Source organism: Marmota monax, unplaced genomic scaffold (assembly GCF_021218885.2).
Source record: "Marmota monax isolate L192 unplaced genomic scaffold, Marmota_monax_Labrador192_F-V1.1 WCK01_AAM20220418_F8-fsc00001, whole genome shotgun sequence".
Classification (NCBI taxonomy): Eukaryota; Metazoa; Chordata; class Mammalia; order Rodentia; family Sciuridae; genus Marmota; species Marmota monax.
In genome coordinates this window covers 53,053,794-53,066,905 of record NW_026693777.1, presented here as the reverse complement: position 1 = coordinate 53,066,905, position 13,112 = coordinate 53,053,794, and the positions used below count along the sequence as shown (strand labels likewise).

Here is a 13,112-nt window from a genome sequence, read left to right as displayed (position 1 = left end):
AACTATCTCAAAAAAAAAAAAAAAAAAAAGGGCTGGGGATGTGGCTCAGTGATTAAGCGCCGCTGGGTTCAGTACAAAAAAGGGGGGGGGGGACAGGTAAGATCTATTACTTCACAAAATACTAGGAGATTAGGAGATGATATTTGATAACTGCAATGGGATCTTTTAATTTCCATGAAGAATTGAGTGTTCTACTCTTAAATAAGACCAAATATCATTTCTCCCTTTTTTTTTTTTAAATTTTTAAAGTTGTTCTAATTAGTTATACATGAAAGTAGAATGCATTTTGACACACTGTATACAAGTAGAGCACAGCTTCTCATTCCTCTGGCTGTATATGGTACAGTCATATCAGTAGTGTAATCAGACATGTATACTGGGTAATAACGTTCGTCTCATTTCTCCCTTTTTACCTATTCTTTTATCCATACAACTGCAGATACATATCTAGGTGGCTGGCCTATCTATAGTTTAATTCCACATGTTTCAAACGAATATTTTATGGCCACAAAATGAAGATATCTAATCTCAGGTACCTTACAAATTTTCATTCTGGTAATTAAGACAGACTAGAAGTGAAGGTTTACTGGAGACTAACAATCTGAATTAAAAAAAAAAAAAATCTACATGTTACACAATGTGATATTCTCTTACTGATACATCATACCAGTCTTGGGATGGAGGTATATGTTTAATGGCGAAGTGCAACCATTAGGCAAGGCTCTGGGTTCCATCCCCAGCGGAAAAAAATCAAAAAATTTTAAAATCCGTGAGTTTATGGTTCAGATTTCCAGATTTCACATTTAAAAGACTTTAAGGAATGCAAATTATAAAGACATTCAAAATAGCCTTCATTATCTTTTTCCTAGCCAATAAATATTAAATATTTAAATTACCTAAAGGCTATTTAAAGATATTAGTAAGTTTAGCAAGAAACCCAAAAGTGCCATTACTAAAAATCTTGACTTTTGCATAGTCTTATCATATATAATTTGAATACTTTGGTTCACTGTTTTTCTAATTTAAAATCAATTTACCTTTCCCAGTTATAAATGTGACTGTGAGTTTCATCCATAAGCAAAATATCATCAACTTCATCTTCGATGTGAAAAGGATGGCTTGAAATTGGCTCATCCATTGGAAAAGAATATATACTCATATAAGGATGAGAGAGTGCTTCCTCTGCTGTCAATCGATCCATGGGGCTAAATGTCAAAATTTGTTCCAGGAAATCCAGTGCTGCAGTGTAAGAAGAGTAGAAATTTTTATCTGTAGAAAAACTGAAAATGTTGGTCTCATTCAATAAAAATGACTAGTTGAATGACTATTTTACCACTTCTTACTACAAAATAGGAACAAAACATCTTAATTGTACTTAAGAGGTCTGCCAACTGATAAAGGGAAAAAAATAGACTATATAACTAAAGGTAAGTTAATATTTGTCAGAGAAATAAAATTACCTGACTGATTAAAAAGAAAGGCCATTTCTTCCATCAACATGGTAAATATTTGAAATGTACTCTTATTATGGCCACACACTAATACTCTATGAAATTGCTGTTTTTGTCAAATGGTCAAATAACAGCAATTTAATATGGTTTAACCTAATACCTAGGGTCTTATTCCCACAGCTCTTCAACTCTCTAGCTTAACTGAATTACTAGTTGTGTAGTGCTAGATAAGCTACTTAAACTTACTAAACTCTAATTTCATCAAGTATAAAAATTTAAGGCACAGTGTCTGGTCTTAATAAAAGCCTTTCTCCCTTCCCCTTCCTTCACTAACTTAGCTGCTGCTGTTTACCTTAATCACACTCTAGCACAGTTCACACATTACACTTTATTATTTTAGAATTCTGGAGGGACTAACCATACACCAAATTCTTCCTATTAACTAGTCTGTCAGGCCTTCCTATGTCTTTACCTAGCTTCAGGCTGTCCCTATACCACCCACACACTATTGTGCATTATCATCCATCTTCAACCCCCTGGATCATTTCCACCATCTTCTTTCTCTCCTCTAACAGCCATACAATAGTGATGAAAACTAGATGCAATATCACATCTGGCTCAGTACAAATTCATACTGTGAAATTTCAATTCAACACTTGCTCTTTTGAACAAATCTTTTTTTTTTTTTTGAGAGAGAAAATTTTTAAATATTTATTTTTCAGTTTTCGGTGGACACAACATCTTTATTTTATTTTTATGTGGTGCTGAGGATCGAACCCAGCGCTCTGTGCATGCCAGGTGAGCATGTTACTGCTTGAGCTACATCCCCAGCCCCTTGAACAAATCTTTATGTTCTAATTCTACTATCATCCTGAACATATAAACCCAATTCATATTTACCTCAATTCCTATCTAATCACTATGGTCTCTTACATGTCCTTTTGTTTTTTGTTTTGGTACCCAGGATTGAACCCAAGGGCTCTGAGCCACCTCCATAGCCCTTTTTTTAAAAATATATTTTACTTAAAGACAGGTTGTCACTCGGTTACTTAGGGCCTTAAGTTGATGAGGCTGGCTTTGAACTCACAATCCTCCTGCCTCAGCTTCCCAAGCCACTGGGATTACAGGCGTGCATTACCACGCCCAGCTTCACATGTCCTCTTATCCTCACTTTCTATTTCAAAGGGAAAGAAAGTCCTTTTAAAACTAACACCTGTACTCTAGAAGAACCTATTTTTTTTTTTTTTAACTCAGGGGCACCTGGCCACTAAACCACATCATCAGCCCTATTCTGTATTTTATTTAGAGACAGTCTCACTGAGTTGCTTAGCACCGCACTTTTGCTGAGGGTGGTTTTTGAACTCTAATCCTCTTGCCTCAGCCTCCGAGACTTTGGGATTACAGGTGGGCACTGTGGGCTAGAAGGGACCCAGCTTCTCATTAACATAAATAGCTGACATGCTTATAGCTGTTTATTTTATTTTATAACACCTCACTCAACTCTACCATCAGTCCAATAAGGGCCCAAAAGAAGAAACCTAAGGCTCATTGCTACTCAAGCCCCTCAGGGGATAAGTTCTGAGGGTCTTTCTTGTGTTCCCTGCTATTTCTCCTTACTCTTCTCATTTTCCCTTATCTAGAAAGTCATTTCAAAATGCATCAATGGTTCTGCGGCAAGAGAATCCATCTCGTTCTGAGGCCATGGGTCCCCAAAAAGAGAAACTGGGAGGCAAAGAGTTATAGATGGTGATCCAGCACAATCACATTCTTTAAGTAAAGGGGGATATATTTAACTACATAAGAAAAACATTCTATAAAGTCCCTAGCATCTGGGAACTACAGGTGGCAGGTGGAAAGAGGGAGCTATAAGAAAGAAAAACTAGCCAGGTAGGCTTAACTAGAAATACAGAACATTTCCATCAGAATAGAAAGTTCTATTGGACAGCACTGCACCAGAGAAAACCAGTAAATCTGCTACAATGGTATTAGTATGCTAAGATATAGAAATACTTAGCATGAGAAGGAAAAGAAGTAAAAAAGAGGGTATTCACTTAAAGATATTAAGAGTGGAGTTCCTAGTAGTCTTATATGAATACTTATATTCATATGTATTTAATCCTACTTCTGTAGATTATAAACAGTGCACGGAGAGAACATGTATTTTTAACAAATACCCCTTGCCTCTGAATGTCTTCTTTCCAAAAACAGAACTTCAATGTTACTCATGAAGAAAACAGCGTAAAGCAATAAATCTTTAGTCTCAGGAATGTTACCCACTCTGCACTGCACCCACTGAATGCAAACACAGTTTTGCCATATGTGAACATCAATGGTTAATTCAATGAATCCATTATCAGCATCAGACAAACATTCAGCTTGGTTCAAAGCTGACACAATCTCTACCCTAATAAGGGTAGAGAAAAGAAAGATTCAAGAGCATTATTAAGATTAAGAATGCTTCAAGAGCAATGTCCTCTTTCAGTAAGATCCAGCAACAGTGACAATGAAGAAGCCTCAGCTACTTAGCAAGGCTCTAAGCAACTCAACAAGACCCTGTCTCTAAATAAAAAAAAACTAAAAGGGCTGGGGATGTGGCTCAGTGGTTAAGTACCCTTGGGTTCAATCCCCAATCCCCAGTACCAAAAAAAGAAAGAAAGAAAGAAAGAAACAGTGACAATGACTCTGAAGCAGATCCAGGTTACCTGAGAAATGTCTCTCAAGCTGGCTGAGTATAATCACAACTGTACAAAGTTTTAAAAATAGATATCCCCCTTGTTTCCCACCCCAACTCTGAATTCCAATTTAAGCCTGCATTTTAAAGATGGCTCCATAGATGACTGAGGCTTAGTCAAATGTTACATGACTGCCATTTAGTTACAAACAGGGATATCATGATAGTGGCTACAAAGTTAGGTGCAACCAGCAACAGAATTTGACTTGAGAGACTTTAAAACTGGTTAGAAATTAAGAAATGCTAAAATTTAATCAGAATCTTTAAGTAAGCTTCTTATTTGGGCATCTATAAGTTCCTAGTACATTTGAGAAAAAAAAGACAGTGCCTGTATTTTCAAAATACTTGTTATTTTAAACACTTTAATAATCATTACCTTGTACCACATATAATTGATGAGAGAGGGTGACAGGAAAAATAGAGATAAAATAAAGAGAAAGCTTAATGGGTTTAGGAAACTTCCTAACTTTTTTTAAAAATATTTTTTAGATGCTGATGGACCTTTATTTTATTCATTTATTTATGTGTGGTGTTTAGAATCAAATCCAGTGACTCACACATGTGAGGCAAGAGCTCTACCACTGAGGCACAACTCTAGCCCCTATTCCTATTTTGATGAGAAAACAATACACTTCTGACACTGTATGTGTGTGTGTGTGTGTGTTCAAGGTCCTGAGGATTGAACCCAGGGTATGCTAGGCAAGGGGTCTACCCCTGAGTTCAAGCCCTTACAAAATAATTCTTAAACATATCAGACAATTTTTTAAAAAATATTTATTTTTAGTTATAGTTGGACACAATACCTTTATTTTATTTATTTTTATGTGGTGCTGAGGATCGGACCCAGGCCTCATACGGGCTAGGCGAGTACTCTATCGCTGTACCATAACCCCAGCCCCAAAATCAGACAATTTTTAAGAAAAATATTTTTCCTGTCTCATGTTTTTAAGAAAATGTTACCTTATGTTAAATGTTAAAGACTTGTATCTTATTTACATCACTCCATTTTGAGACATAAAATTGTTTTAGTGGTCAATGAAGTTGTGATTCTCTCCAAGTTTCTACTATTTTCAAGTTTGCACAATCTCTTGCATTTGGCATCTAACACTCCTAATACCAATCCAAACTCGTACATATTTTGCTCAAGTTTTGCTCTTTCCTCCCATCTCTGCCTTCCTCTGTCTCAATTTTTTACATCTAAATGACACTTATACCCATACTTATCATATAACCCTCAGAGAACTCAACTCTCACTTAACAAAAGCCGGTGATTCAATACACTCACATACAGCAGGAAATCAGGGTAAGCTGAAAGAATAAATGGTGTTAGAACCAAGAGAGAAGGGTGTATTTTTTTGACCCTGGAAAATTATTCAGAAGGAAGAAACACATCTTAGCCTAAGGGTAATGTCAAAAAGGGGAAGTAAGAATTGAAGGTTTTGGTATGTAAGTGTCAACAGACTATTCAAGAGAAAGCTGTATACCCAAAGAGCTTCCCTACACAGATCATATTTACACACACACACACACACACACACACACAGGCATTAACATCATGGTTACTCTGAAGTCACAATACCTTCTTGACTAATTCCTGGAAGCAGCTGAGTTAAAGGTTTGTGTGGCTCAGTCATATCATTTCTAATGTAAACTGGAATTACACTGAGAAGCTCCTGACGATCTTCCTCATGTACAACAGGAATAGATTCTAAAATCAGTTGCATCTGTTCAAGTTCATGTGCACCTGAGGGTAAAAAACACCAAATATAACAAATACATTGTTCTGTGTTTATTTGGCAATAAACATAAACATTGTAATGACCAGTGGGGCAGGGAGACAGTTTCAAATGGATCATTAATTAGCAGATTTCACCATTCTGAATATCACTAGTCTACTTAGCCTATTTATTTCAATTTCTGCCTACTGATATATTTAGCTTTAGCTGTTCTCTTTCCACAAGGAGCTGACTCTTGAAAGTCTGGCCTCATACTAAGATTATCAAAGAAGTGGGGAAAAAAGCAATGAATTAGGATTCCAGAAACTTGGACTCTAATCTTAGCTGTACTACTAATTAACGGTTTTACTCTGGAGACAATACTTAGTAGCTCTAGGATTTGATTTCATCATCAACAAAAGAGAAGGAAGGTTGGACTAGATTTATGCAACAAGTAGCTTTGTATTTATGTTTAGGCTTAGTTAGCATTTCTAATCAGAACCATTATTAATAGAATAAAAGGGAAATAAAGGCTAAATGGGTGACTAAGAAAAAAATCTGTATTTCCACTATTAGAAATTCATTCAAATTTTTAGTTCCTACTACCTACAGAGCACTAAGGAATTCAGCTATACAACAAAGTCCCTGTTTTCATGGAGTTAACAATCTAGTGGATAAAGATGGATAATCTGTAAACACTACATAAAATGATAATGAACACAACAAAGAAAAGTAGAGTAATGTCCCTGTGGGGAGGAGGGTTGTTAATTTATAAAGGATTAAGGAAGTGAGGGAATTCACTCAATTTCATAAGGAGGAAGATGGAGAAAGGCTCAGAGAAAAAAGTGGGTTTAGTGTGTCCCAGAAACAATTAGAAAAGTATAGATGGGGCCAGTAGGAGGAGATGAAGTCAGAGTGGTATCAGAATATAAAGGGTTTGCTTTACCCTACAGTTTAAGCAGAAAGACATGATCTGACTTGTGTTTTAAAAGGACTAGTCTAGTTAGTAAGTGGTAAGTGGCCTACAAATAGTAAATACTGGAACAGGGAAAAAAAACTATTAAAAAAAAAAAAAAAAGGTCAGTAAGGAAAAGGAAGAATCAACAGAGTGGTACACAGAAAGACAAGTGGAAAAAAAAAAGCATTTAAAGAAAAAGGGTAAGATTGTGACAAATGCTGGAGATGGATAAAATGAGAATTGAGGCAGGTGTGATGGCACACAACTGTAATCCCACCAACTTGACAGGACGAGGCAGGAGGATCTCAAGTTTGAGACCAGTCTCAGCAACTTGGTGAGGCCCTGTCTCAAAAGCACAAAAAAAAAAAAAAAAAAAATTTGACCTAGGATTTAGCATTATAAGTATCACCGGTGGTGACCCTGATAAGCAGTTTTGGTAGAGGACAAAACCTGACTAGAGAGGGTTCCAGGCAAAATAAAGAAAGGAATTAAAGATAGCAGAATATACCAGGGTTTTTTAGATTTACTTTGAAAAAAAGTATGTGTAAGTTGTTGAGGAGGATGTGGGTTTAGGGGAGAGAATTTTTTTCTTTTGTACTGGGGACTGAACCCAGGGGCACTTTACCCCTGAGCTGCATCCCTAGTTTTTTTGTTTTTTGTTTTTTTTTTAATTCTGAGACAAGATCTTGCAGAGTTGCTGGGAAGAAAGGTGTGTGCCACCATGCCTGGCTAGAGATTTTTTTAACATTGTAAACATACTAATAGTTGAATACTGATTAAAAAGGGTCCAGTAGGAGGATGAAATGAAGGTGCAACAGAATAATAATAATAATAATAATAATAATAATAATGCTAGAGTATTGAAATGCTGGCCTAGAATCAGAAGAGAAACCATCTACTGCCCAAGTAGAGGGATTGGCTCTGAACAAGACCACAGATGGACACTGACAATGTACACATAAAACAAATGCACAGAAAAACGAGACTGATTCTTCCTATAGGTTTAAAAAAAATAGATTTAAATCAATGTATAATCTGTTTTTTGTTGCTATTCCTTTGCAGCATATACCTGATAACCACTCAGATCTCTCTCCATGCTGCTTTTATTGAATAGTTAATCTAATATCAATAGGGAACTATAAGCTAGAGCTTTCAAATCATTTTATGATTACTCTTATACTACCTTAGAGTTTTTTAAAGTCCAGTTCTTTTTACTGCTATACTTGAATGATGTCTGAATGTGTCAAATGAACATTTGAAAATACATGAAGTACCTTTGTATAATCAACACAGCAGTATTTACTGACCCTGTTTCTTTAACTTGGAGCATGACATAATGCTTTTACATTCTATAGATTTAAATTTGTTTCCTTAGTATTCCTGATTCATTTTTGTGACAGCTTTAAAATATGTCCACAAATTCTTAGATATGTCTCCTGTCAAAGGGTAGAACCCAACTCCCCTCCCCATGAGTGTGAGCTGTACTATTGACTAGCTTCTAATGCATAAGATAATCTGAAGTGACACTAACTTTTGCCATGAGGTCACAAAAAGATATTTTCTATTTATGGTCAACTGATTTTTAACAAAGAAGTCGTGATAATTAGATGGGGAAAGAAAAACTTTTTCAATAAATGTTGCAGAGACAACTAAATATCTATATGTAAAGAATGAAACTGGACCACTACCAAACTCAAAATAGATCACAGACCTACATGTGAACAGTTAAAACTATAAAACTTAGAAGAAAACCCATGACCTTGAATTAGAAAATGGTTTTTCAGTTGGACTTCATCAGAATTAAAATTTGTTTCAAAAGACACCAGCAAGAAGGAAAAGACAGTATGTGAACAGCATGAGAAAAAAATAAATGTAAATCATATATCTGATAAGGGATTTCTATCCAGAATACGTAAAGAACTCTTTCAAAAAGACAACCTAATTTAAAAATGAGCAAAAATCTGGATAGTCTCCAAAGAAGATATAAGAATGGCTAATAAGAACATAAAAGAGAGTTGGGGTTGCAGCTCAGTGGTACTGCACTCACTAGGCACTGGGCTCGATCCTCAGCACCATAAACAAACAAACAAAGGTATTGTGTCCATGTAAAACTTAAACACACACACACACACACACACACACACACACACGAAAGACGTTCAACATTGTAAATTATTAGGGAAATGAAAATAAAAACCACAATGAGATACTATTTCTTATCAGCTAGGATCAAAAATAACACTTTAAAGGTTGATAAAAACATAAGAGAAATTGGAACCCTCACACATTCTTAGATGAAGGGAATGCAAAATAGTGCAGCTGCTTTGGAAAACCGTCTTCTCTTCAAACACTGAGCTTATGTCACTAGCAATTCAACACCTAAGTATATATTCCCAAGAGAACTGAAAACACATGTTAACACAAAAACTTAAAAACTTAAAACATCCATAGCAGCATTATTCACATGGCCAAAAAGTATTAACCCAAATGTCCATCAGCTGATGAGTAGATGAACAAAATGAGGAATATCCATATAGTGGAATACTATTGGTCATTAAAAAGGAATGAAGTACTAATATGCCCCATGGATGAACCTCTAAAATAATGCCATATGAAAGAAACCTGTCACAAATGATAACTGTTATGATTTTATTTACATAAAATGTTTAAAATGGGCAAATCTAGAGACAGAAAACAAGATTACGGTTCCTAGGAGGTAGGGGAAGTGACTGCTAATGGTTACAAAGTATCTTTAGGAGGGATGGAAATGTTATAAAATTCGATGGTAATGATGGCTATACAACCCGGAAAATACATTAAATACCAAACTATACATTTTAAATGAGTGAACTGTGTGTGAATTATATTTCAACTACACTTTTTTTTTTTTTTTAATATATTGGCTTTCTTCTGGCTCTTTTGTATCATTAGTTCTAGCGAAAGCCGACTTCTACACCATGATGACACTCAAGCAAGTCCTATGGAGAAGCCCACCTGGTAAGAAACTGAGGCCTCTTGGTAACAGTCATGTCAGTAAGCTATCCAGAAGTGGGTCCTCCTGCCCCAGTGGAGCCTTCAGTTGACTGCCACCCTGACCAACATCTTGACTGAGAAAACCTGAGCTGGAACCACCCAGCTAAGCCACTCCCAAATTCCTAACCCACAGAATCTGTAAGATAATAAATGTTTATTGTTTAATTCATTAAGTTCTGGGTTGTTACACAGCAACAAATAATACAATAATTATTTTACATATGCTAAAAGATACTCAAATACCAGGAATGTAACCTCTAATCACAGTATTGTTCCTAGGAAACAATTCACTTAACTATTCAGTTTATTAACTGGTATAATCTCAAAGTTTTCTATAATTGAAATACAATCAATATCACACATCACAGAAGAAATTTCAGATAAATATAGGGAAAAGAAGATAAATAACTTGTTAATGTTATGTAAGCTAAGCATGGCAACAAGTAAAACACACTTGGGGGCATCTGTACATACCATCCTTTCTTCAACTACACTCTCCTATGCACCCTAGTGTTCTTTTATTAACCTTTCTTTTGTAACCAGACTCTGTCTACCCGTCCACATTTAGCACAACCTGGGAATGGAAAGACGGCCAACAACTCTGAACACTGGTTATAGATGGAAAAATAGAAATGTCAAAAGAGAAAAAGGAGCTGGATGCATTGGCACATGCTTATAACACAAGCTACTTGGGGGGTTGAGGCAGGAGGATCCCAAGTTCGAGGCTAGGCTGGGCAACTTAGCAAGACCCTACTTCAAAATAAAAAAAAAGGGCGAGGGATGTAACTCAGTGATAGATCACCCCTGTGTAGTTTTCCTCAGTACTGAAAAAAAAAAGGAAAAAGAAAAAAAGACCTGGATCACCATTTTATCACTTCTTGAAGTAAAAAATCTTCAGCTTCCTACTTTTCCAAATAATAACTCCTCTGCCTACTTTCTAAGAGATTAAGTATTCTGGCTCCATATTAACTAGTCTTAAATACCATATTATTATTTGACCACCTTGCTTTCATCAAACTTTTCTCGTGGATTCATGAATGTACCAGGCTCATTCCTTCATATGAACATCCTTCAATAACGTTTTTTTTTCCTCTTCTTTACTAGTCTTTACTATTCCTATGTAGTGAAAAACTTTTTACTCCATTTGCCTTCCTTTTCAGCTATGACTAACAATTTTTAAGTTTGCAGCTCTTATAGTCAGAATTAAATTTTATATAAACTCATACATTGCTTCTCATCTTAACTAAGTTCTCTCTGACACATTTTTAGACTCCTCCATAATCCAACCTTAACAAACAAACAAACAACTTTTTTTTTCCTGAAAGATCACAGTAGTCACGCAAAAGGATATGGCAGTTCAAGCAACAAAGATAATGAAGTGACCAAGAGAAATTTTTTGGATTTCACCAGAGAATGACAAAGACTATACTATGCAAATCAGACATCAACACAGATTTTCAACTAGTATTGTGGGTTCACAAAATATGAAGTTAGGTTTAGGAAATAAGATGGTATATGTAAAAAAAAAAAAAACTAGAGTTCTAACTAAATTTACAAAGTGACCAAGTTAGTGAATATGTGACTAAGTTTTCTCAATTTTTTCAATAATAAAAACACCATCTTTTAATATAACAGACCATAATAAATTGTTTTATATGAATCCCACTTATAGATGAATGAAAAATTAGTTTCTCTTGTGGATAATTTTTTTTTACATAATACAAACCTGCAAAGAGGGTTTTACCAGTCAGCATTTCAGCAAAGATGCAGCCTGCAGCCCACATGTCAATGGCTTTAGTATAGTTATTAGGAGAAAGTAAAAGACGTGGAGATCTGTACCATTTAGTAACCAAACCTTCAGAAAGATGACCCTAAACAAGAAATAAAAAACATATATTTTTTTTTTGCTTACTTTAGCTAAAGAACTACCAACAAAATAACACAAAACAAAAAACCCAGTAAATTGTTAACTAATTAATATGGAGCCAGAATACTGTTGATTTCTAAGATCATTTTTAAGGTTCTTATACTTTTGAGGGTGAGTTACATTTCCCCAGAATATACCATCTATAAGATGATAACAGGCATGTCTGCTGACCAAAATACACCATAAGAATTTAGTGCTAACTTCAGCCCACACATCCAAAACATGTTTCAGAAGAGGAGCTATTTTTTCACTCCAAGTCTTAAGATAATTAAGGATCAGGTATTCTTCAAATCAAAGAGAAAAGCAGGGAAGAGCACTAGAGTTGCTACTTATACCAGCCTATTCTTTGAGAACCCAGGGGAACTGGCTCTACTATATATCCCACTCCTAATCAATTTTATTTACATTTGTTTGACAAAAACACACCTATATTGTTTTATTTCACCCTCAAATCAAAACTGAGAAATTATGAATGGTATATATTAACTCCATTTTTACAGTGTGATAACACTCAAGATTAAGGTCATATAGCTTAAGGTGATAAAGCTAGTTAGGTATAGAAAGGGAAGTAAATGTTAGTGCAACTCTTAGTTCAGTATTCTATATGTAATACTTCATTGTTAGCTCTAAAGAGAACATGGGTGCTGGGTGTAGCAACACACTCCTATAATTTCAACTACTAGGGAGGCTGAGGCAGGAAGACCATGAGTTTGAGGTTAGCTTGGGCAATTTAGCAAGACCCTGTCTCAAAATAAAAGAAAAAGGGCTGGGGATGTAGGTGACTGGCAGTGCACTTGCCTAGTATGTGAGAGGCCCGGGGTTCAATCTCCAGTACAGGATGGGTATGGGTGTGGGTGGGTGTGGTTGTAGCTGTGGTTGTGGTTGTGGCTGTGTGTGTGTGCAGGGGGGGGTATATCCATTTCAGTTCAGTACTCAATTTCTATGGTTTTTTTGGTTAGTTTGTTTTTATTTTTATTTTTTTATTTTTTAAAGAGAGAGAGACAGAATTTATTTATTTGTTTAGTTTTTGGCAGACACAACATCTTTGTTTGTATGTGGTGCTGAGGATTGAACCTGGGCCGCACGCATGCCAGGCGAGCGCGCTACCGCTTGAGCCACATCCCAGCCCATTAGTTTGTTTTTAATGAAGTAAAGATATCCTTAATGTGACACACACTATGGAAAGCCAAGCAATCAGAGTATCCAATGATTCTTTACAACCAAAGTAGATTCACTTTTACATTTTACACATCATGGTCCCATATTAGATTTCAATTGAAAACTAAAAGATAGGGTT

General features: G+C 35.6%; 1 protein-coding gene across 5 annotated transcripts in view; it reads right to left on the bottom strand.

The window, feature by feature from the left end:
• The window catches only part of Mapk6 (mitogen-activated protein kinase 6), a 33,878-nt gene that overhangs the window by 2,744 nt on the left and 18,022 nt on the right, over window positions 1–13,112 (bottom strand). For 4 of the 5 annotated variants that reach the window (XM_058584807.1, XM_046461381.2, XM_046461379.2 and 1 more), the window contains exons 3-5: window positions 11,615–11,759; window positions 5,762–5,926; window positions 1,038–1,239 (exon numbers count right to left, since the gene is read on the bottom strand). In XM_058584807.1, coding sequence (XP_058440790.1) covers window positions 1,038–1,239; window positions 5,762–5,926; window positions 11,615–11,759 — 512 coding nt within the window. Of the gene's footprint in view, window positions 1–1,037; window positions 1,240–5,761; window positions 5,927–9,855; window positions 10,025–11,614; window positions 11,760–13,112 lie in introns of those variants that run through there. The other variant, XM_046461382.2, reaches the window with a different exon arrangement.